This window comes from Balaenoptera musculus, chromosome 15 (assembly GCF_009873245.2).
Source record: "Balaenoptera musculus isolate JJ_BM4_2016_0621 chromosome 15, mBalMus1.pri.v3, whole genome shotgun sequence".
Classification (NCBI taxonomy): Eukaryota; Metazoa; Chordata; class Mammalia; order Artiodactyla; family Balaenopteridae; genus Balaenoptera; species Balaenoptera musculus.
This window is the reverse complement of record NC_045799.1, coordinates 945,159-965,585: the sequence shown is the minus strand read 5'-3', so window position 1 is coordinate 965,585 and position 20,427 is coordinate 945,159. Positions and strand designations below refer to the sequence as shown.

At 63.8% G+C, this 20,427-nt stretch overlaps 1 protein-coding gene across 2 annotated transcripts; it reads left to right on the top strand.

The window, feature by feature from the left end:
* The first annotated feature begins 127 nt into the window (after nucleotides 1-127).
* SLC17A9 (solute carrier family 17 member 9) lies at nucleotides 128-15,950 on the top strand. Of its 2 annotated transcripts, none has more exons than XM_036827603.1 (13): nucleotides 128-307; nucleotides 5,959-6,156; nucleotides 6,565-6,704; nucleotides 8,573-8,672; nucleotides 10,571-10,701; nucleotides 11,180-11,276; nucleotides 11,452-11,548; nucleotides 12,129-12,216; nucleotides 13,005-13,039; nucleotides 13,401-13,516; nucleotides 14,110-14,165; nucleotides 14,324-14,353; nucleotides 14,781-15,928. In XM_036827603.1, exons 1-13 carry the CDS (start codon nucleotides 249-251, stop codon nucleotides 14,939-14,941), a joined length of 1,308 nt encoding a protein of 435 aa, XP_036683498.1. In that variant the 5' UTR covers nucleotides 128-248; the 3' UTR covers nucleotides 14,942-15,928. The 2 variants fall into 2 exon arrangements, with proteins under 2 accessions (XP_036683498.1, XP_036683497.1); XM_036827602.1 differs by having other exon boundaries at nucleotides 129-307; nucleotides 14,788-15,950.
* The last annotated feature ends 4,477 nt before the right edge of the window (nucleotides 15,951-20,427 follow it).

Below are 20,427 nucleotides of genomic sequence, written 5' to 3'. Positions count from 1 at the left end.
GCGAGGGTCTGACCCGCCGGCCCGCGGGAGCGCCAGGCCTGGCCTTTCCGACAGAGTGAGCGGGGCGGAGACCCAAGTTGCGCGCCCCGCCCCGCCCGCCGCGGTGGCCGTCCGGGGGCGACACGTCCTGGGAGTACGCCGGACGGAAGCGCCGCTGGGACTGACACGTGGACTTGGGCGGCGCTGCCCGGTGGGTCGGCCGGGCGGGAGCGGCCCCAGACACCCTGTGCCCGCGCCGTCTGCGTCTGATGCAGCCAGCCCCGGACGAGGCCCGCAGGGACGCGGCCGAGGACGCCCAGTGGTCCAGGTGGGGCCTCGCGGTGGGGGTGGGGGGGGTGGTCTGGGGGCGGGGCGGCGGTCAGGGGAGGGAGCGGGCTTCCTGGGCAGAGACGGCTCCCTGCTGCCCCGCACCTTTGCTCTGCCTGGGGGGCCTTACACCTCCACGCCTCCCGCCTTCCATCCAGGGCCAGTGCCACCCGCCACCCACCCAGAGCCCCCTGCACTCTCTCCAGGCTGCCCCGGTCCCGGGGGTGGTGCGAGCAGTGTCTTGTCCTGGGGGGCCTGCCTGGCTGGGGGGGGTGGCTCCCAGGCACGGCCTCCCCACCCCCCAGGACTGCACCTGTTGACAGGCCCCAGCTCCAACCTGTGACCACCCACTGAGTGCCACCTGTGCAGGCAGGCAGTGGGCTGGGGGGGGTTGGGGGGGCCACGCCGGCACCTGCAGCAGTTGGCTGAGCCTTGCCATCGTCGTGTGCCAGAGATGTGATGCCAACAAGGTCCCCGCGGGGGTGTCGGTTGTGGGGGAGGAAGAGCCCGGGCAGGTCACCCCCTTCCACTGCCGGGTGCAGAAGGCCCTGGGACAGGGATCTGCTCACCAGCACGACTCACACAGCGGCCAGGAACGAGAGGCGAGCCCTCAGAGCAGGCCCCAGGCCACCCGTGGCTCAGAGCTCCCTCCGGTCCTCCAGTGGACCCCAGGCCCATCCACCTCCAGCTCCGAGTCCCCGGAGGCCTGCCCTGCTGCCTGCGGGACCCGCCTCCCAGAGCTGGTCACAGGAAGGCCTCAGAAGCCAGAAGGCTCCCTTGGGACAGGGCCCGGTGAGGGCGGGAGCCCCAAAGCCCAAATCACAGCATGGGGTCTCCTTGCCAGGTGCCCAGGAGGGCGGCAGGCATGCGGGCGTGCCCGACTGGGGAGCGCCCTACGGCCTGCCTCTGCTCCCTTGCTGTCTCCCCGCCCTGCTCCTTGTCGAGGCGAGGCCCCGCTGAACCAGGTGGCAGGCGGCTCTGCAGCCAGCTGGGCAGAGGGCCGGGACCTCTAAAGAATGTTCTGCAAACTTCCCTCTCGGTTATGCTTTAACGGATCTGGATCTGGCTGGCTTTGCCTCCACCGCCTCCCTCCCTGCCCAGTTTAGAAAGGAGCACCTGCAGGTGGGGTAGCGGGGGTCCTGGGTGGAGTGGGGCTCAGCGGGAAAAGGTGTTTCACAGCCGCGAGTGGCTAGAGGTGATGAGAATCGTGACAAGGGCGCCCGTGGGTGGCTGCCGCCATGTGGATGACCCCCGAGGCAGGGCCACTCCCCAGGGACGTCCCAGCCGGGCGTCGGCAGCCTTGGGCCCACACATTCTCTCCGGCGGTTGCCCTCTGCCCCTGCTTGCCCTCTGCCCCCAGCACTGATGCATTTCCCTTTTCTGAATCGAGGGTCCACGTGACCTTGTGTTTGCTCAGCCGTGGGTGCTTCTCTTGCACAGGGGCCATTTGCAGGATGCAGAAGGTTCTAGAAGGTTCACAGGAAGCACCCTGAAGAGCTGGGGGCTCAGACCCGAGGCTCGGGAGTGGGCAGAGTGGGCTGGAGGCAGGTCTTCAGGCCTTTTGTGGCCAATTCTGCCATGACCTTCCGTGTTCCTAGCAAGCCCGTCCGCAGGTCCAGGATTCTGCGTCTGGCGTCCTAATCGGGCCTCCGGCAGCTGGCCGTGTCTGGGTCACCCCCTCCAGCCAGGCCTCCAGCTGGCCTGTTCTGTGTCCCCAGCAGCTGTGGAGGACATCCCTTTGCCCGCCCAGTGGCACTGCCCGCCAGCTCAGGGCCAGGGCTGTGGGGGCCTCCGGGGCCCAGGGAGGAAGCACACAGCACCTGGCCCCCCAGCTCCAGAGGGGGTCCCATGCCAGCGCCTTAAACTCAGAGTGGGCTGGTTGCCTGAAAGATGATGGGCCCTTCTTGACCTCCCAGGGCCACAAGGAGGCGGGGGGCAGCGCCGTATTCTCGGTGCCCTGCCAACCTTCCAGAGCAGGTCAGTCTCATCTGGCTTTCCCCTGTTTCTAACTGGACTTCCCACCCAGAAAGCAAACAGAGCCAGGCTCCCAGGGTGCCGGCCCAGTGCATCCGAGGGAGGGGCAGGTGCCGGGGACGCGGTCCCAACTGCGCGCAGGTGACCCTCCGCCGCTCTGACCACATAAAGGAATAAGACTTCCTTCTAAAGGCAACTTCGGGCTGTGGCTGTTCGTGGGGAGTTGAAAGCCTTGCTCCCCAGCCCCTGTCGCTCCCCTTGTGCACCAACCTGTGCGTGTGTGCTTGCCGAGGGCTCGCCTGCAGGGCCGTGTAGGTGGCCCTGGACGGAGGCCAGGCAGGGCTGGGCTCATGAGTCCTCTGCTGGCTCCATCCGGGTGGGCCCGGGTGGGCCCGGGTGGCCGGCTGGGCTGGTCTTGGTGGGCAGTTTGGACGGTGCCTCCCGCTAGGCCTGGTGGGACGTTTGCTCAGAGGGAGCTGTGTCCGCGAAGGCCTGAAGTGCTGGGCTGGGAAACGGGGGGCAAGAGGGTGGACTGAGGGTATCATCCCCACGGTTGGAGCCGCGGAGGAGACGGGCCCTGAGCCCCCAGGGGTCGCATGTCATAAACTCAGACATTGATTGAGCTGGTGCCTCCTGGGGGCTCGCTGGCCTGGCAGAGCCCCCGCCCCGCCCCTCACAGTCTTTGGTTCTGTAAAGGAAACTAGCATCTGGGACCACCAGGCCCCAGGTGAGTCCGCGAGCTGCCCCGTGGGGCTCCACCCCCTCCCGCCACCTTAGCCTCTCCAGTGGGGAGGTCACCGAGACCTGCCGCATGCGCTGTGCTACCGTCGTCCTCACCGCCTTGGCTTCTGAGTCATTCCAGGCACACTTTACGAACCAGGAAGGCGGGTGGGGGCATGATGGCCCCTCCCTCGTCACTGAGGGTCACTGGGCAGTTTCCGAAGGGAGCAGCCCCCCAGCCTCGGCCGAGGCACGGTCCAGCGGCCGGCTCCTGGAACTGCAGAACGGCAGGCTTTCCAGCATGGGACACTATTTACCACTGGACTCATATAGGAAGTTCTAATATAAAAAGCAACTCGTCCAAGAGTGCTGCCCGGGAGCCCCACCCATGGCACCCCTCCGGGCACCCAGAGACCCAGTTTGAAATCCGTGGTCCAGTGCACACGGGGAAACTGAGGCACAGGGAAGGGCGGGTTTCCCCGAGTCAGGCCAGGGCCCAGATCGGCACCCAAGTCTCTCCTCCGGGAGAGATGGTCACCACATCAGACCACACACATCACTGAGGGCTGCAGAGCACTTTGGACTGTAATTCCCAAACTCCAAACCAGGCGCCGCCCACAAACACGGCTCTGTCTGGGGACAGCAGGCCGGGCTTATTCACCCCAAACCCCCCGAGGGAGGGGCTCGAGCCTGGAATCAGCTGTCTCCGCTGGTGGGATTGCCAGACGCTGCAGCCTCCGGGGGGGTGACAGCTCCCCGGCTGTGAGGGCAGCAGCGGGGACAGGGAAGGCCTCTGCAGGCCTGAGACACGGGGAAGGCTCCCCGACTCGCTCCCCGGACTGTGGAAAAGTACACTGATGTGCCAGGGGGAGCGGAGCTGGGGGAGGTGCCCGCGGAGGAGGGGGACACTGGTGCCAGGCCTCCCCCAACCCACTGGCCAGTCGACAGCTCCTTGTTGGGGCTCCAGGAACTGGTGGGTCACCTGCTGCTCACTGACCCGAGAAGGAGCTGGGCGTCAGGGACATGAGCCCGTCTTCACCCAGGAAACTGAAACTCGGGAGGCTGGCGGACGGGCCCCATGTGCCACCACCCACCCCCCGCCCCGGCTGTGACCAGGTCCAGGACAGCAGCTCCTTCCCGCCCCGAAACTTTCCCCCAGCGCCAGGGGTCCGGGGTCCACCCTGCCAGGAGGAGGGCGCTGGCCAGAGGGGGTGGGGGGCAGCCCCGCTTCGCTGCTGGCCCAGCGGTCCTGCCCTGGAGATAATGGACACGGCCGTCGCGCCCACTTATCAGGTTCCTGGTACGGGTGCCGCCTGCCAGCGGGCAAGATCCTCAGGGCCTCCGAGGTCTCTCACCCCCGGGAGGCGTGCAGGCGAGGGCTCCGGCCCTCCCCGGGGTGGTCCTGGCCTCACCCTGGACTGTCCCCCCGGAGTTGGCTCACAGCCCGAGCCTGGGTGGGGCCCACAGGCAGGGGACCTGCCCGTGTCCGCAGGTGGAGTCCAAGCTTCCACTGCCCTGGGCCCCATTGGCTGTTCTTTGCATGTGCCCGGCCGGCTGGGGGAGCCCCCGCCAGGTCCAGACAGGGGTCCAAAGGGGTTTGGGGAGCGAGGGCGAGACTCCAGCGTCCTGGCTCACCCGCCAGGTGAGAGACATCCTTCCCTCTGTTCTGAGAACTGCCCGTGCGGCTCCTGCCGGCCTCACCCTCCTGGACACCTGCCCAGTGGCCTCCCCGAGGCCGTACAGCACTAATGCCTCGGGCCGCTTCGGGCTTGGAGCCCCTGCCCGGTGCCTTCCCCACAGCCTGAGCTTCTTCCCTTCGTGCGTCTCACGCCACCACCCCCCTCCCCACCCTGGGGGGAACCCTTGCCCCAGTTGGGCAGGTGGGTCCAGGTGCAGGCAGGACCCCCAAGACCCCACTGAGACTCTTCAAGGCCTGTCCACTCTCCCGACCCACCACCCCCCAGTTGTGGCCCCCACCCTCAGGGGACGTCCCCGCCCTGTGCAAAGACATCGCAAAGTCACTAGTGGTGCCCCTCCCCCAGGCCATCCCCCACTGGGCACCCCCAGCCCCCCGCCACCTGCACAAAGAGCACTGAGTCTCCTCTCTCTCTTCTTCGTTAAAAAAAACACCAATCCCCCCTCCCCAAACTTTGTCTTTTAGGACAGTTCTAGATTTACAGAGCTACCGCAAAGGCAATACATACTGCCACACGCTCCACACCAGTGTCCCCCATTCACGTCCTAGGTCAGTGTCCATCTGTCCCCATCAGTGCTGGACCGCCGTGGGCAGTACTGCTACCGAAGCCCATGCTGTGCTCGGGTTCTGCACTTTCCCCCGATGTCCCAGGACCCCTCCCAGGGTCCCACAGGCACTTGAGTCTCCTGGGCTCCTCCGGGCTCTGGCAGTTTCTGACTTCCTGGTTTGGTGACTGACAGTCGAGGGTGCTGGCCAGGAGTTTTGGGGACCGTATGGACTTGGTCTGGCTACCTTCCCAGGCGGCCAGGGCTGCCTCACTGCTGCCCAGGCTCCTCCCAGGGCCTGCCTGCCCCAAGGTGGTCTGCTGGGCAGACCCAGCTCTCCTGGAGACCCTGCGGGGGCCCGTGGTGCTGTGGTACCCTCCCTTTCTGCCGCGGCTGGGGTCCTCTTGCCCAGCCCATCGCCCCCTTGGCCGGTTACCCGCTGTCAGCCTGGCTGCCTTCCTGGGCCCTGGATCCATGGAAACCGAGAGCCCGGGTCCCGGAGAGCAGCACCTCCCCAGCTACGGCTATTCAGCCTGCCCTGCGACGGCCACCCGGGCGCTCCCACCTCTGCTGCTTGAGGGACCCCGTGCATCGTTTCTTGTGTCTGCCCGTTTCTCCCAGGAGTCACCAGACATGAGCAGGTGGACGTTTGAGAGGTGGCCGAGGTGCCCCATCCAACAGCCTCTCCTGGACCTGACCGGGCCCTTCTCTCCCCAGACCCGAGTGCCAGGTGTGGACAGGGGCGCTGCTTCTGGGGACATGCCTGCTGTACTGCGCCCGTGCCAGCATGCCCGTCTGTGCCGCCACCATGAGCCAGGACTTCGGCTGGAACAAGAAAGAGGCCGGTGTCGTGCTCAGCAGCTTCTTCTGGGGCTACTGCCTGACTCAGGTGGTGGGTGGCCACCTGGGGGACCGGTAACCCCTCCCCCCGCTGCAGGGCTGGGGGAGGTGGCTCCTAGGAAGGGAATGGGGGGAAGGCCCCCCCCACAGCAAGACGGGGGCTGGGAGACCCGAGGTCCGCGCAGGGGTGGGCTGGGGCCGGCACTCAGCTCGTCTTGGGTGCTTGGTTCCCTGGGGAGCAACCGGCATCCACCGAGGCAGCTCTGGGGCCCGTGGGGACAGAGGGACCAGGCTGTACCCTGCACGCTCAGCCTCGGCCTCCTCTGCAGAGGGGATATGGCTGCAGTGCCCACCCCAGAGGGCAGCTCCAAGCGACAGATGGCGCCGGCCCCCTCCCCGGGTTCCTCCACGGTAGGGTCTCCTGGTCCGGCCTGCAGCCCGGCCGCACAGCTCCCCACCACTGCCCTCTTGTGCCCCGTGCAGGATCGGGGGTGAGAAGGTCATCCTGCTGTCGGCTTCCGCCTGGGGCTTCATCACCGCCGCCACCCCGCTGCTCTCCCACCTCGGCAGCGCCCACCTGGCCTTCATGACCTTCTCTCGCGTCCTCACGGGCTTGCTCCAAGGTAGGGGGGCTGCAGGGGGCTGCAGGGGGCTGCCCCCATGCTGCCAGCATTGGACCTCTGGCCCACGCGCCGCAGAGCAAGGGGAGTGTGTGCACACACACGTATGCGCATGTGTACCTGTGTGCACGGGAGTGTGTGCACACACACGTATGCGCATGTGTACCTGTGTGCACGGGGGTGTGTGCACACACACGTATGCGCATGTGTACCTGTGTGCACGGGGGTGTGTGCACACACACGTATGCGCATGTGTACCTGTGTGCACGGGCGCGTGTTCAGGTGGGTGCTCATGGGCGTGCACGTGTGTCCTCGTGTGTGCCCCTGCGTGTGGTGTGCCTCAGATCAGAGCGGGTGCATCAGTGCTGCAGCGCTGCTGCTGCTGAGGTCATGGGCTCTCCCGCCTGGCAGGCGGACAGCTCGGGCCGTCCCCGCTGGCGGGCTGCCGGCTCTCGGCTTCACTTCCCTGCACCGGGGTTTGTGCTTCGATGCCGTCGCGCCCAAGGCACTTTCCGTGTCTAGAGTCACTTCACAGTCTGGCTGGCACGTTTTAATGTCACGTGTCCTCCTCTGCCAAAACTTCCGCTCCAGGGATCCGGTGTCAGCCAGGTTGCCACGCGGCACCGTCGGCTCCACCAGCCGCATGGTGGGCACGTGCCCAGTTTCTGTGTGCTGCCAGTCGGAGGCCACACCCGCGCTGGCCGGGCCAGCAGGCTGAGGGGATGCCAGCTTTCCCAAGCCCCCCGCTCTCGTTCTTTGGGGATATTACACTTCTGAAGAGAGCCCCCCTCAAAGATCTCCGGTGGCCTGGGGGAGCTGGTGGCAGGGGTGCACGCCCACCCTGCAGGGAGTGGGACGGCCTTCTGAGCTGCCCTACACCGGCCTGGCATCTGACAGCATCCGTCCACTGGACGTGACCCCTTCCTCACCACACCTCCCCACTTCCCAGAGCTCTGGTAGGGCGTGGGCCTCTAGCCCGTACCCCCAGGACCCCAGATGTACATCCTGGAATTGGCCTCTGCCTGTTTGCTGATCAGCCCCGCCGGGCCGGCCCACAGGTGGTCCTGGTGGTCCAGGCAGCCCAGCGCCTGCGCTCCTTTGAATTCACCCCACGTGCTCCCCACATGGTGTGAGCAGGGGCCCGGGGCCCCAAAGGGAAGGCAGGGACCAAGTCCTGTCCCTATGTGCCCTGGCCTCTGAGCTTCCCCAGGTGCTTTTGGAGAAAAGCACAGTGTAACGAGCAAGAGCTGCAGTCGCCAATGCAGTTTTTTTTTTTTTAAACTAGATTTTAAAATAATTATAGCTTTACAGGAAGTTGCAGTGAAATGTACAGGGCGGTCCCGAGCTCCCTCCCCCACCTCTGTGTGGTGACATCTCACGTAGCTACAGGGCAATGTCACATCCAGGACCTGGCAGTGCAGTTCCACGGGGCCGTTCAGGTCTCACCGACGTACAAGCACCGTGTGTGTCAGTGTGTGTGCGTGTGCACTTGTCACTTGTCACCTGTGTGTGTGCTTCTGCATGTTGGTGCCAGGACTCTGGAGCCGTGTGGCTCTGGGAGCTGGCATGACAGTGGAGGAGCGCCAGCTTGGGCCCCGAAGTCCCCCTGCAGCCGTCCTGGTGGCAGGACCTCGAGCGAACCCCCCGCTCCCCAAGCTGAGTGTCTCCTTAGCTGAGTGTTGGGAAAAGCCCAGCCCTGCTGGTCCCTGGGGGTGACAGCGGGAGGAAGGAGACCCGGGCTTGAATAATCACCGAAGGCCCCGCAGAGCTTCCAGCCCGTGTCTCACCCCTCCGCCGGTCACCCTGGCGGGGCCCGCGGACCAGCTTGGGACACTGCTCCACGCGGGCCTCTGCCTTCTCTGCCGCCCCAGGGGTTTACTTCCCTGCGCTGACCAGCCTGCTGTCCCAGAAGGTGCGGGAGAGCGAGCGAGCCTTCACCTACAGCACCGTGGGGGCCGGCTCCCAGTTTGGGTAAGTCCCGGCCTGGGGGGTGCCGAGCCGGGGCGGGGCGGTGTGGGGAGGCGAAGGGCGTGCGCCTGGCAGAGCGCCTCGGTGCGTCTGGTAGGGACAGGCCACGTGCACATCTGGGACAGGGTGACGCAGGTCTGGTGACTCTGTGCTCTGGGAGGCACTTGCCACCCCCCGTCTCTGTGCACACTCGGTCCCTCTCGGGCCAGCGGCAGGTGACCAGAGCTTTGGGGCTCTGGCACATGGGCTGGGGTGTTAAGTTCCCTTCCACCTGTGCTGACAGAACTGGATGGGGTGCCCGTCCAGATGGGGGGGGGTGGCCTGCGTTCGCCCCAGAGGGTACCCGTCACGGTCCAGACGTGAAAGGTCCAGACCTGTGCCCCTCCCCAGTGCACCCCCCAGAGCGCCAGACCCTCCGTGGGGCGACCACACTGGGGCTGGAAGGACGTCTTGCTGTCCTATCGGGGCTTCACGACCCCCGGGCTCAGGGCCCTCACGTTACTGCTACCGAGGTCCAGGCAGAATGCAGAGGGCTGAGGGGTGCCTACTGGGGGGCTGGGAGTGGCCCAGATAGAAACCCAGGGGGCCCAGTGACATGTGAATTTCAGAGAAGCAATATACGGACAGGAGAGTTTCATTGTTTATCTGAAATCCCGTCTCGCTGGGTGACCTGGGCCTTCCGGGCAGCGGGTGGGGTGCAGGGGAGGTACAGGGAGAGACTGTGCCCACCCCCTCCCCGCAGGTGAGGAAAGGGAGGCTCAGAGCGGAGGCCTCCCGCCACTGGCCTTGGGGGAAACCTTTCTCCTTCTTTCTTCTTTAACTGTCTCCTGGCCAAGCCTCAGCAGGTGGGGGGCAGCTGGGGGGTAGCCTCTGAACACACAGGCCAGCCTAGGGGAGGGGTGGCCCCAAGGGCATATTTGGGACAATAGCATCGGCAGGACATGGGGAGGTGGTTGGGTTGGGTGGTTGTTTTTGCATTTTGAAATCTTTTTGAAATTTCATCCTCTCCGAAATGAGCAGCTGAAAACCGCGAGGAGGTCTTATGTTTCAGCATGTTCTTGTCACCGCTGTCTTCTCGTTGCCTTTTTCATTTTAAAAGGATCCACACACAACTGTAGGCCAACTGAGAGGCCTAGTAAGGAGATACCAGGGCAACACAGGACCCCTGTGCCACGTCACGGCTGCTACGTCCACGCTGGCCCCCGTGGCACCGAGAGTCCCCAGAAAGCTTGCATCTGTCTTTAAAAAATGCATAACATGAGAGTTGCGGGTTAAGTTTGATTTGGGGCAAAATGAAGGCTGCAGCCCGGGAGACAGCATTTCAGAGAAACTGCTCCCAGGAGGTGAGGGGAGGAGCCAGGATATAGAGGAGTTTTGCAGCAAAAGGGCAGGTAATGGTCAAAAAATTATTGTTAATTAAAGAAAACCCGATCTCTCAAGTTTAGGGATTTAGCGCTTTTCTATGTCTGGGAAGATGCAAGATTCTGGGCTCACTGAAATCATTCCTTTGATGTGCACCTCAGCTCTCTGGGGCCAGTGTCCTGTATTTTCACATCCAGAGTTTCCGCAGGGCTCACCGCAGGGAGTGGCTGCAGTCTGACGGCTGCTGGATGGCAGGTATTCTCTTCAGCCCTGAGTTTCCTCAGGGCTCACCGGCTCACGTAGGAGGGCTGCAGTCGTTGATGACTGTGACATCCTTTGTTTGTTGATATGGCAGGAAATATTCCATTTATCACATCCCTAGCAAGCTGCGGGGGGACCAGCCTTCCGGGCAGTTGCCTCACAGGGGATAGAAATGCCCTCTTTTCTAGGGACTCAGCTCATCCGGGGTGGGGGCTCGGAGACGTCTCCGAGCCCCAGTGAAGCGAGGGTCCCAGCCACGCCCCTCCCTGTCGTTCCAGGACGCTGGTGACGGGGGCCGTGGGCTCCCTGCTCCTGGACTGGTACGGCTGGCCGAGCGTCTTCTATTTCTCGGGTGGGCTCACCCTGCTGTGGGTGTGTTACGTGTACAGGTGTCTGCTGGGTGAGAAAGGTACGCGCTGCTGCCCGGGAAGGGCGGGGGCCCTGGCGCCTTGTCCCCTCCAGTGAGCGGCCGCCGAACCCCCAAGAGCAGGCCAGCTCGGGGGCCCCAGGATCCCCTAGGTAGAGCCTCACAGAAGACGCCCACTCCCGGAGTCTCAGCCGGCTACGGTCAAGTCTGGTGTGAGAGTCGCTGGGTGAACGCAGACGTGCAGGGGCTGCCCAGCCGGCAGAGGCAGATTGCAGGGGTAGAGGTGGCTCCCGGTGACAGGAGTGGGGCCTGGAGGGTTTGAGGACTCAGGGGACAGATGGCCAACACTACTGTCCACCCTCGAAGGCAGATGCTGCCGACCCCAGGCTCTGGCGGAGAGGACAGGATGGCCCCCAGGCGCAGCTGGGGACCCACGAGCCGCCCCCAGCTTCTGGCCTGTGGGGGCAGAGCCGTCCACCCTCTCTGAATGGCTTTCACGTGGAGATGCCTTGCCCTTCAGATCTCATCCTGGCCTTGGGCGTCCTGGCGCAGGGCCTGCCGGTGTCCAGACACACCAAGGTGCCCTGGAGACAGCTCTTCCGAAAGCCTTCTGTCTGGTGAGCCGGGCTGCTGCGGGGATGGGGTTTGGGGCCCCGGGGACCTCGGCCGCAGGGCGAGCGGCCCACGCGGGGGCGGCTCCACTCTGGGCTCCGCGCCCTCAGGCCCCTGGCTGCCCGGGTGCGGGGAGGGGGCTGGGGGGTGTGGACCCTGAGCCTGGCCCCCGCCCCCCAGGGCGGCCATCATCTCCCAGCTCTCGGCGGCCTGCTCCTTCTTCATCCTCCTCTCCTGGCTGCCGACCTTCTTTAAGGAGACCTTCCCCGGCTCCAAGGTGGGTTGGCCGCCCGGCAGCTCGCAGGGTTGGGGGGCGCCGCGAAGCACATGCAGAGGGGCCCTGGGTTCCTTCCGCTGAGCTCTGGCGGTTCTGACGCCTCTTGGCTCAGCGCCCGCACCTGGGTGCACGCAGGGGAGGCCCAGCTGCTGCCCCGGCTGCCCGCCCGTCTGCGGACAGTCCTTCCGGGGGGGTGGGGGCACGCAGGGGCCGTGGTGTGGGCACAGATGTCACCTGCTGGTCAGCCTGGCTGACTGCACCCCGGCCGCCTGGCCGCCCTCCCAATTCTGGTGACCAGGACCCCCTGGCTGCACACTCTGGGTGGGGTGCGGCCCCCCAGCTCTGCCCCCCGGGTGTGGGGAGCCATGAGGGAGGTTCTGCCTGCAGGGGTGACAGCGCTCGAGGGCCCGGCGCTCAGTCAAGGTCAGGGATGAGTTAGGATCTCGGAGGCCCAGCCTGTGGGCAGAGAGCCTGGTGGGCAGTGGTGGGCGTGGGCGGCCGCCTGGCCTGTTCATCCTCTCCCCGTGGTCGCGCACCTGCCCTGGCGGCCTCTGAGGCCCCTGCACCCTCCTCCCTGCAGGGCTGGGTCTTCAACGTGGTGCCCTGGCTGGTGGCCATTCCTGCCAGTCTGTTCAGCGGGCTTCTCTCAGACCGTCTCATCAATCAGGGTGAGCCCTGGGGGAGGGGCCGGTCAGGGAGCCATGCCTGGGCCTTGCCTCACTTTGGGGGGCGGAGAGGCACCCCTCCTGGGGTGCACCTGTAGCGATGGGACGAGGCCACGCCCCCGAGGACCAGGCCGTGAGAGTGGGACCCCTGGCGCTTAGAGCCAGCCAGGTGGGCCCTTGGAGCCCGGCTCCTGGCCTGACTCTGCTGATGACTGCCTCCAGCTTGTCACCCCCCAGCCTGTTTCCCCATGAGGGGACGTTGGGACACAGTCACACTGCGACAGTGTAATTCCTCCACCCGGGGGCTGGACACAGCCCCCAAGCCTCTTCAGAGGAGGAAAGGGCACCTGGTGAGGTCAAAGGTCTCAGGCCTGAGACCCGAGTGCACACGCCCCGAGGATGACCGTCCCGCAGACACGCGCGCTCCCCGCGACCCTGCACTGCGTGTCCTTAAACGTCAGTCTTGTCCTAGTTACAGAAGAACCACCCACTCATTGTGGAAAACTTAGAAAATTGGTAGAAACACAAAGAAAGCACTCTGTAACCATAGAGTGTCCTTCCTCAGGTGCGTCTGCCAGGCCTCGGCCTTGGGAACCCTCTAAGTGCACACGCACTCACACACGTGTGTGCTCGGCTCACAGTGATGCAGGCTGCCCCACCTCGAGCCCAGCCCGGCCCTCCTCTCCCCGCTCCCTCCCCGCGGCCGTGAGGGTGGGACCCACTCTGGGTGCCCTCGGGGAATGGGACAGCACAGATGGGCTGACAGGATGTCTCCTGGTCTCCCCGTCTAGGTTACAGGACCATCACTGTGCGGAAGTTCATGCAGGTAGCAGGGTCGTGGGACGGCTCTCTCCCTCCGGACATCCCTGTTTTGTTCCCGGGGCCCCGGACCTAGAAGGGGGCTGGTGTGGCACAGTGGCTGGAGGGCACCGTGGGTCAGTGCTGGGGACAGGTTTGGCTGACCTGAGGCCCTTGCCTGAGTCCTGGTGCCCATTTTGGGGCCTGGGTCGGCTCACGTCGAATGGGCTACGACCAGCAGGGCCCAGATAATTCGTGCAGCCTCGTCCCAGCGGCCTCCAGGCAGGCCCCAGCCCGGGAGGGGTCCCCACCAACCCTCGTGCAGCGTGGCCCAGGCAGCCCAGGAAGGGGCGAGACCCCCACCCCGTCCCCACTCGTCTCTCCCGCAGGTGATGGGCCTTGGCCTGTCCAGCGTTTTTGCCCTGTGTTTGGGCCACACCTCGAGCTTTTGTAAGTCTGTGGTCTTTGCATCGGCCTCCATCGGCCTCCAGACCTTCAACCACAGGTAAGGGCCAGGTACCTCGTCCACCAGAGCCGCCCACGCTGCCTTTGGGCTCCCGGGTCCTGGGCCCCTGGCTCGGGGCGCACATGGAGGGCGGGCGCATGGCAGGCCCCCACAAGTGAGCCACGAGGTGAAGGGCAGTCAGGGTATCAAGCCGGCGAGGACCTGGGCCTTTTGGGAAAACAAAACGGGTGCTTGGGGAGGGGCTGGCAGAGGAGATGAGGGTCCCCAAGCAGCATCTTTTGAACCAAAGGTAGGGAGCGAGCCCATCGGATTCCACACCTTGTTCTGCAGGCCTCCCGGCCTGCGCAGCAGCTCAGTGTTTAGTCAGGAAAACTGCACTGACTTGCTTTGGGAATCGGCACCTTGATGTCGTTTTCCAAATTATCGGGTAGCAAATGAGCGTGAGTCCAAGCAAACTTGCCTCCCTGTCTTGTTTCATCCTGGGAGTGGGTCCCGCGCGTAACCGCTGAGCTGGGGCTGAGCTCCGGGCATGGCCAGCCTCCGGGATCCAGGTGATCGGAGGACCGACCGCCGGCTTGGCGGGTGGCGGCCGCCCTGTGGTCACTCGCCGGCGTCCTTTCCTCTTCCCGCAGCGGCATTTCCGTTAATATCCAGGACCTGGCCCCGTCCTGTGCCGGCTTCCTGTTTGGTGAGGACCTCGGCCCCTCGTTGGACAGGAAGTGGCTGCCCGACCCTGCTCTCCCCCCCGCTCCCAGGGCCCCCGGGGCCACCCCCAGGCGGGTGGGCCGTGGGAGGGTCTCAGTGGGCCTCCGCTGACTGGTCCTCGTTTTCTCGGTCCTGTTCCAGGTGTGGCCAACACAGCTGGGGCTTTGGCAGGTGAGAAGTGGGCTGGGGTCCCCTGCCTGCGGGTTTCAAACCCAGAGTTCCCCGGGGCGCCGCCCCACGCCTGTGTCCTCCCACCTGCTCCGCTGCCTCGGCCCTCAGGGTGGGGTGTGGCACCCCTCGGGGGGGCCCCACAGTGTCAGAGCAGTGGCGGGGGGCAGCCCAGACCCCAGAGTTGGCCGCGGGAGAGCACAGAGCCGCCTTCCGCGGTGCTCATGCTTCCGATGGCATGTAACCGTCCCCAACCACCTGACCCGCAGATGTGAGTGAATCCCCGAGGTCCAGGGTCCCCAGAGGCCGAGTGCCTGGGTGACAGTGACGGGGGCTCATGCCCTCAGGCCCCCCCGCCCTCAGCTCCTCTCCAAGCTGTCCTCAAAGGGCCGGGATGGCCTGTAACCCCGCCTGCTTGTCCCCTCTCGAGGGCGCAGGAGTCGTGGGCGTGTGCCTGGGTGGCTACCTCATCGAGACCACGGGCTCCTGGACGTCTGTGTTCAACCTGGTGGCAGCCATCAGCAGCCTCGGGCTATGCACCTTCCTGGTGTTCGGGAAGGCCCAGCGGGCGGACCTGAGCCCCGCCCATGAGGACCTCTAGCCGACCGGCCCACTGTCCCCGAGGACCCAGCGCCATCAGCCTCGGGGACAGCGCTCAGCTTAGAGGCCCCCTGCTCCTGGCCCAGGCGTGAGCAGAGGGGGAGCCTCAGCCCGCAGGAGGGTGCCGTCCGGTGCCCCCGCCCTTGCGGGTAGCAGCCTCCTTCCGGGTTGGTGGCACCTCACGGTGGGTGGCTCAGTATCTTTAGTAGCAGCAGCTTCGTCGCAGACACGGTCTGCTCCTCGTAGATCCATACAAGCCCCACGTGGTCAGCCCGCCCCGGGACCGTGTCACTGCAGGGCAGGGCGCCCCACTGGAGTCTCTCCCCAGAACCTGCTTGGCTCTGTTTCTCAGCTCTTGGGGCCGGATGGTGCTCTGTGGTGGGCCGTCCCGTGCACTGCGGGGGGGTTAGCAGTATCCCTGGCCCCCACCCACTAGATGAGCCCCCCCAGTCATGACAGCCACCCCTGTCTCCTGACATCACCAAGTGTCCCCGGGGGACCCACCCCCTGGCTGAGGACCACAGCTCTAGAAGAAGGCCGGGGAGGGCTGTGGTGTTTCCGCTTCTCCAAGCAGCCAAGCTGAGGCCCCCCAGTTCGATGGGTGGGCAGAAGTGGGGGCTCGAGGCCCTTGTGCATCGTTGGGGACCCTGCCCCCGGCGTCCCCTCCCATGGATTCCCAGGCACTGGCGATGCGTCCTGCTCCCCTGGTGCCTGGCGAGGGCGCGTGGGCACCCGCTCCTGGCCAGGACACGCCCTGGAACCAGCGAACCCACCGCTCCGCCTTGTCTTTCCCCCTCCTTGTTTACAATAGAGGGGCCGGTCGTCTCACGGATTAATAATAGATGTTGCAAGATGTATATGCAGAGAAAAGAAACTATGAGAATATGGAAAAGCACACCAAAGCCTTATTTAAATGATGACTATTAAACTATTTAAAAAGAAGACCATAATGTTATTTAAGGCCCTTCTTATGAAAAGAATAAACGTGTGTTAAAGATTTATTTCACTCGTTCGAGGAAACCAGCAAAATGTTTCAAACAGTCAAAGGAAAATGCCAAGAACAAACGTACTGATCCTCTAGGATGCTGACACAGATATGCAAATGCAGCCGAGGTGGGGTTTCCTCGCTCCCGCTCTGGACAGACCCCGCCTGTGCGTCTGTGTCGGAGCTGCTTGGTGTAGCTGTCAGCTGTGTAGATTCTAGAATCAGACAACTCCTAATTTTCCATGTAAGCAAAGATTTTCTCCTGCAGTCCCCCCACTTGTGATCAGAAAGAATCTGAAAGAAAGATTCTCGATTACAAAGTGAGTCTGGCCTCTGTAGGTTTGGCCTGATTGTTTATGGAGATGCAGCCAGAATGTTAATTTACCATAAAGGCCACGCTGTTTGCTCCGCTGGGGATTTTCCTGAGAAACCTCGGGTGGATTTCTAGGCTGTGCTGTCCTGAGCTGGGAGCCCTGCCTGGGAAACTCCCCACAGCGGGGTGGTTTCCTCAGGACACAGGACACAGGTGTGTCCTTGTGCCCGTTTTTAAGTGCAGCACAGGGTTGCTCTGTGTTCACCTTGTTGGGCAACTGTCACCACCATCATTGCCATGACTTTCTCATCCCAAACTGGAACTCTCCTCTCCCCCTCCCCCAGACCCTGGCGCCCACCATCTGCTTTCTGTCTCTATGAACTTGACCCTTCTAGGGACCTCATGGAAACGTATCATACAGTATTTGTCCTTTTGTGACTGACTCATTTCGCTAAGCACGATGTCCTGAAGGTTCATCCGTGCTGTAGCGTGTGCTGGGATTTCCTTCCTTTTAAGTCCATGTAATACTTCATCGTATGGCTGGACCACGTGTTGTTCAGCTCTTCATGCATCGGTGGACACCGGGCTGCTTCCACCTCTCGGCCGCTGTGAATTTGCTGCCGTGAGCGTGGATGTGAGAGTAACACCTTTCTTTCTAACCCACAGCAAACTGTAAACTCTTGGAGAGAGTGAGAGAGACGGCCCTTCCCATGGGAACATAGCCATCTGGGGTCTCAGTGCTCGAGCCCTGAAGGGATGCGGGACCCAGAAGGTGCTGGTGGGTCCTGCTCAGCAGGGGGGCCTAGGGCATACGTGTAAACTGGGATCCCCGGCCTCCTGGAATCCGAGTCTGGTCACACTTCTGTCACCGCCTCGCAGAATAGGGGAAGGAGAAACCAGGATCTGGGGGCACTGGGCCTGCTGTGCAGTAGCTGGGCCCAGCCCCCTCCTGTCACTGCCGTTCCTGGTCCTGAGTGTCACCTTGGAGCTGGGTGCAGCCCCTCAACCCTTCCCAATGCCAGTGTTGGGCCCTGGGTCGGGCTCCGTGGATTCCAGGTGAAAATGTTTGTTGGCGGGGAGGGCACTGTTAGCAAAGATGGGTGGGAGGATGGCCGGGCCCCGCTGTGTGTTATCTGGTTCAGCCAGGCTCAGACACGTCCCCAGCCCGGGTGGCCCTGGCAGGATCCCAGGGCCGACACCAACCCTGAGTGCAGTAGGGGGAGAGCCGGTCAGGAGTCTGTAGGGTCACCAAACCCCAGACACTCAACCTGCTGTGCCTTCCCTTCTGAGAGGAGGGGCTCTGGCCGCCCGGGGCCGTGAGTGTGCATTTGTGCACGGCGTGTGTGCATTAGTGCATGTGTGTGTGCATTTGTGCACGCATGTGTGTACGCCTGTGCCTGCCGGCCCACAGCCAGGAGGCGCCTCGGGAGGGCCAGCCTGCTGTCATCCTGCAGCTGGCTGACAGAGGGCGCCGGCCGACAGGGCTTTTCCCCGGCCCCAGAGCCGCCAACCTGACTCTTCCCTAGGACGCCAGGTGTGGAGCCGAGGGGTCCAGTCGGCCACTCTGTGCGGTGTGGGCCGGTGCTCTTGCCCCTCAGCTCTGTAGGAAGGGACGGGTTGGAAGGTCATTCCAGGCGCAGGGAGGCTCGAGGCTGCACCCCGAGGCAGGAGGGGGCCCGAGGAGCGGCAGGACCTGGGGGGTGCGCATGTGCGAGCGACTTTCAGGGGCGCGGACCCTCTCCCACCACCCCTCCCCCAGTCTGGGTCCCCACTGTGGGTCCCTCCCGCTGGCCGCTGGGCCTGCACACACGGGGTTACGGCGTCCACTTCTTCTTCTTTTTTTAAATAAATTTATTTATTTATTTATTTATTTTTGGCTGCGTTGGGTCTTCGTTGCTGCACACGGGTTTTTCTCTAGTTGTGCCGAGCGGGGGCTGCTCTTCGTTGCAGTGCGTGGGCTTCTCATCGTGTTGGCTTCTCTTGTTGCGGAGCACAGGCTCTAGGCACACGGACTTCAGTAGTTGTGACATGCAGTCTCAGTAGTTGTGGCTCGCAGGCCCTAGAGCGCGGGCTCAGTAGTTGTGGCTCGTAGGCTCTAGAGCACAGGCTCAGTAGTTGTGGCGCATGGGCTTAGTTGCCCCGCAGCATGTGGGATCTTCCCGGACCAGGGCTCGAACCCGTGTCCCCTGCATTGGCAGGCGGATTCCCAACCACTGCGTCACCAGGGAAGCCCTGTGTCCTCTTCTAACAAGAAGACAGACAGCAGCAGGACTCCGTGGTTGGAGGCCCTGGGGGGGCCATCCCCCAGTCCTCTCCCCAGGGCACAGGTGTCCTCAGGGGCAGGGCTGTCCCCCACCCTGGGACTGCAGGAGTTTGGCCTCAGGACGGGCTGGGGTCCCTCTGGGGCCCAGGATGTGCCAGTCCAGGTTCCCCCCGATGTCCTGTCCCCAGACCCCGACAGCCCCACGCAGGCTTCGCCGGGCGCCCTCCCCCATCTCTCGCTCTCAGGCGGGGTGTCCCCTCCTGGTCACCATAAGTGACATTTTTCTGTCATTTCTTTAAAAGAGGATCTTTAATGGCCACTTAATAACTGTAATTAGCATGTTAATTAGCCCCACCTCTCTGGGCTCCCCCCACCCCCATTTCGGGCTTTGTCCTTCAGCTGTAGGACAAGGCCCTGTGGGTCCCCACTTGCCCCTGGGGGACCCCTGCTGGCCTTTCCTGGGCGGGACGTGCAGGGGCCACCCTGGCGTTTGGGGCGCCCCTGGGGCCGCGGGCCGTGTTCTCTCCAGTGTACGGTGGAGCCTGCCGTTGGTTCCCTCCGCTGGTTCCTGCAGAAGGAGCAGGGCTGCGCGTAGGAACGCACTTCTGATGGGGATTTGCTTTATCATGTTTAATTGAACACTGTTGAAACCGTGGCATGAATATTCAGCGAGGTGGCTGGAAGCCTCATCTGATTGCGGGACGCGCCCCAGCACGGCGCCTGTCAAAGGGGGAGCGAGGTAGGGAAGCTATTAATTGAAATAGCTTCATTAATTAGTAATTAACAGCAGAGAAATGACTGTGTAACACGTCGTATTTCAGTAGATGTCCTTCATGTGTTATGGGGCCTTTAATTAAAGGACGGGGCATTTTAATTACAGGCAAGCTTGGCCCTCTGACCTTTGGAATACAAAAGAGGCTCCCAACTTTCAAGGCAGCTGGCGGGGAGGGTGGTGCAGGTGGCAGGGACCCTCCGCCTTGCCGCCCCTCGCCCCTCGGGCGCGTGGGCTCTGGCCGCTCCTCCCTGCACCTGGAGGAGGTGGGCCTGTGGGTTCTCGTGGGGTCACAGGCCGGTGCAGGGGAGCGGTGGGGCGGGAGGGAGCACCCAGGGAGTGATGCCCGCGCCGCCCTGCTGGCCGTGCCCTGCGAGGAGGGGCTGAGAGCAGTGCCCTGAGGCCGGACGGAAGACCCCCGGGCCGGCTGCGCCCACCCGCCCCGCTGGGCTCGCGTCTCTGCTCCGTCCTGATGGACCGCAAGAAGTCGGTGACAGTGCTTGTCCAGAGCACCCGCACGGCGGGGAAGGTGCGCCGAGCGCCCCAAGTGCACAGTGGTCCCCTCCTCATCCCACCTGGACATGCTGCGCCCAGCAGGCAGACCCCCTCCCTGCCACTCCTGCCTCCTGCTGGATGACGAAGCAACAGCTGTCTCGGATCCACGTCTCTTTCCAGCTCACGCTCTCTGTCTCTCTGTCTCTGTCTCTCTGTCCCTCTGTCTCTGTCTCTCTCTATCTCTGTCTCTCTTCATTGTCTCTGTCTCTATCTCTGTTTCTGTCTTTCTGTCTCTGTCTCTGTCTCTGCCTCTCTATCTCTGTCTCTCTTCATTGTGTCTGTCTCCGCCTCTCTCTCCCCAGAGGGGTCCCGGGCCCCTCACCCTGGCCATCTGTTGACACGACTCTCCTAAGGTCCCGGAGACGACGAAGTCCAGCTGTGCCTCCAGCCTCTCTGGGCTTTACTCTGAGAGGCTCCTGCTTCAGCCCCTGAGCCACAGGGCTCCGCGCCCCCCCAGCCCTGGCGCCCAGGCTCTCGCGGTCGCTAGATGCGCCTGCCCGTATTCTCCCACCTGGAGACTTTGGCCGGGCCTCTGTCTCCGCCTGGACCCCCTCCCCACTTCATCTAGTACACGTGTGCAACACTCATG

Excerpts from the sequence above, each read along its gene's own strand:
- SLC17A9 (XM_036827602.1), top strand. The coding sequence starts at position 249 with ATGCAGCCAGCCCCGGACGAGGCCCGCAGGGACGCGGCCGAGGACGCC. Across the intron at positions 6,157-6,564 it reads GGTGGCCACCTGGGGGACCG|GATCGGGGGTGAGAAGGTCA; the intron begins GTAACCCCTCCC and ends TGCCCCGTGCAG. Across the intron at positions 8,673-10,570 it reads GGGGCCGGCTCCCAGTTTGG|GACGCTGGTGACGGGGGCCG; the intron begins GTAAGTCCCGGC and ends CTGTCGTTCCAG.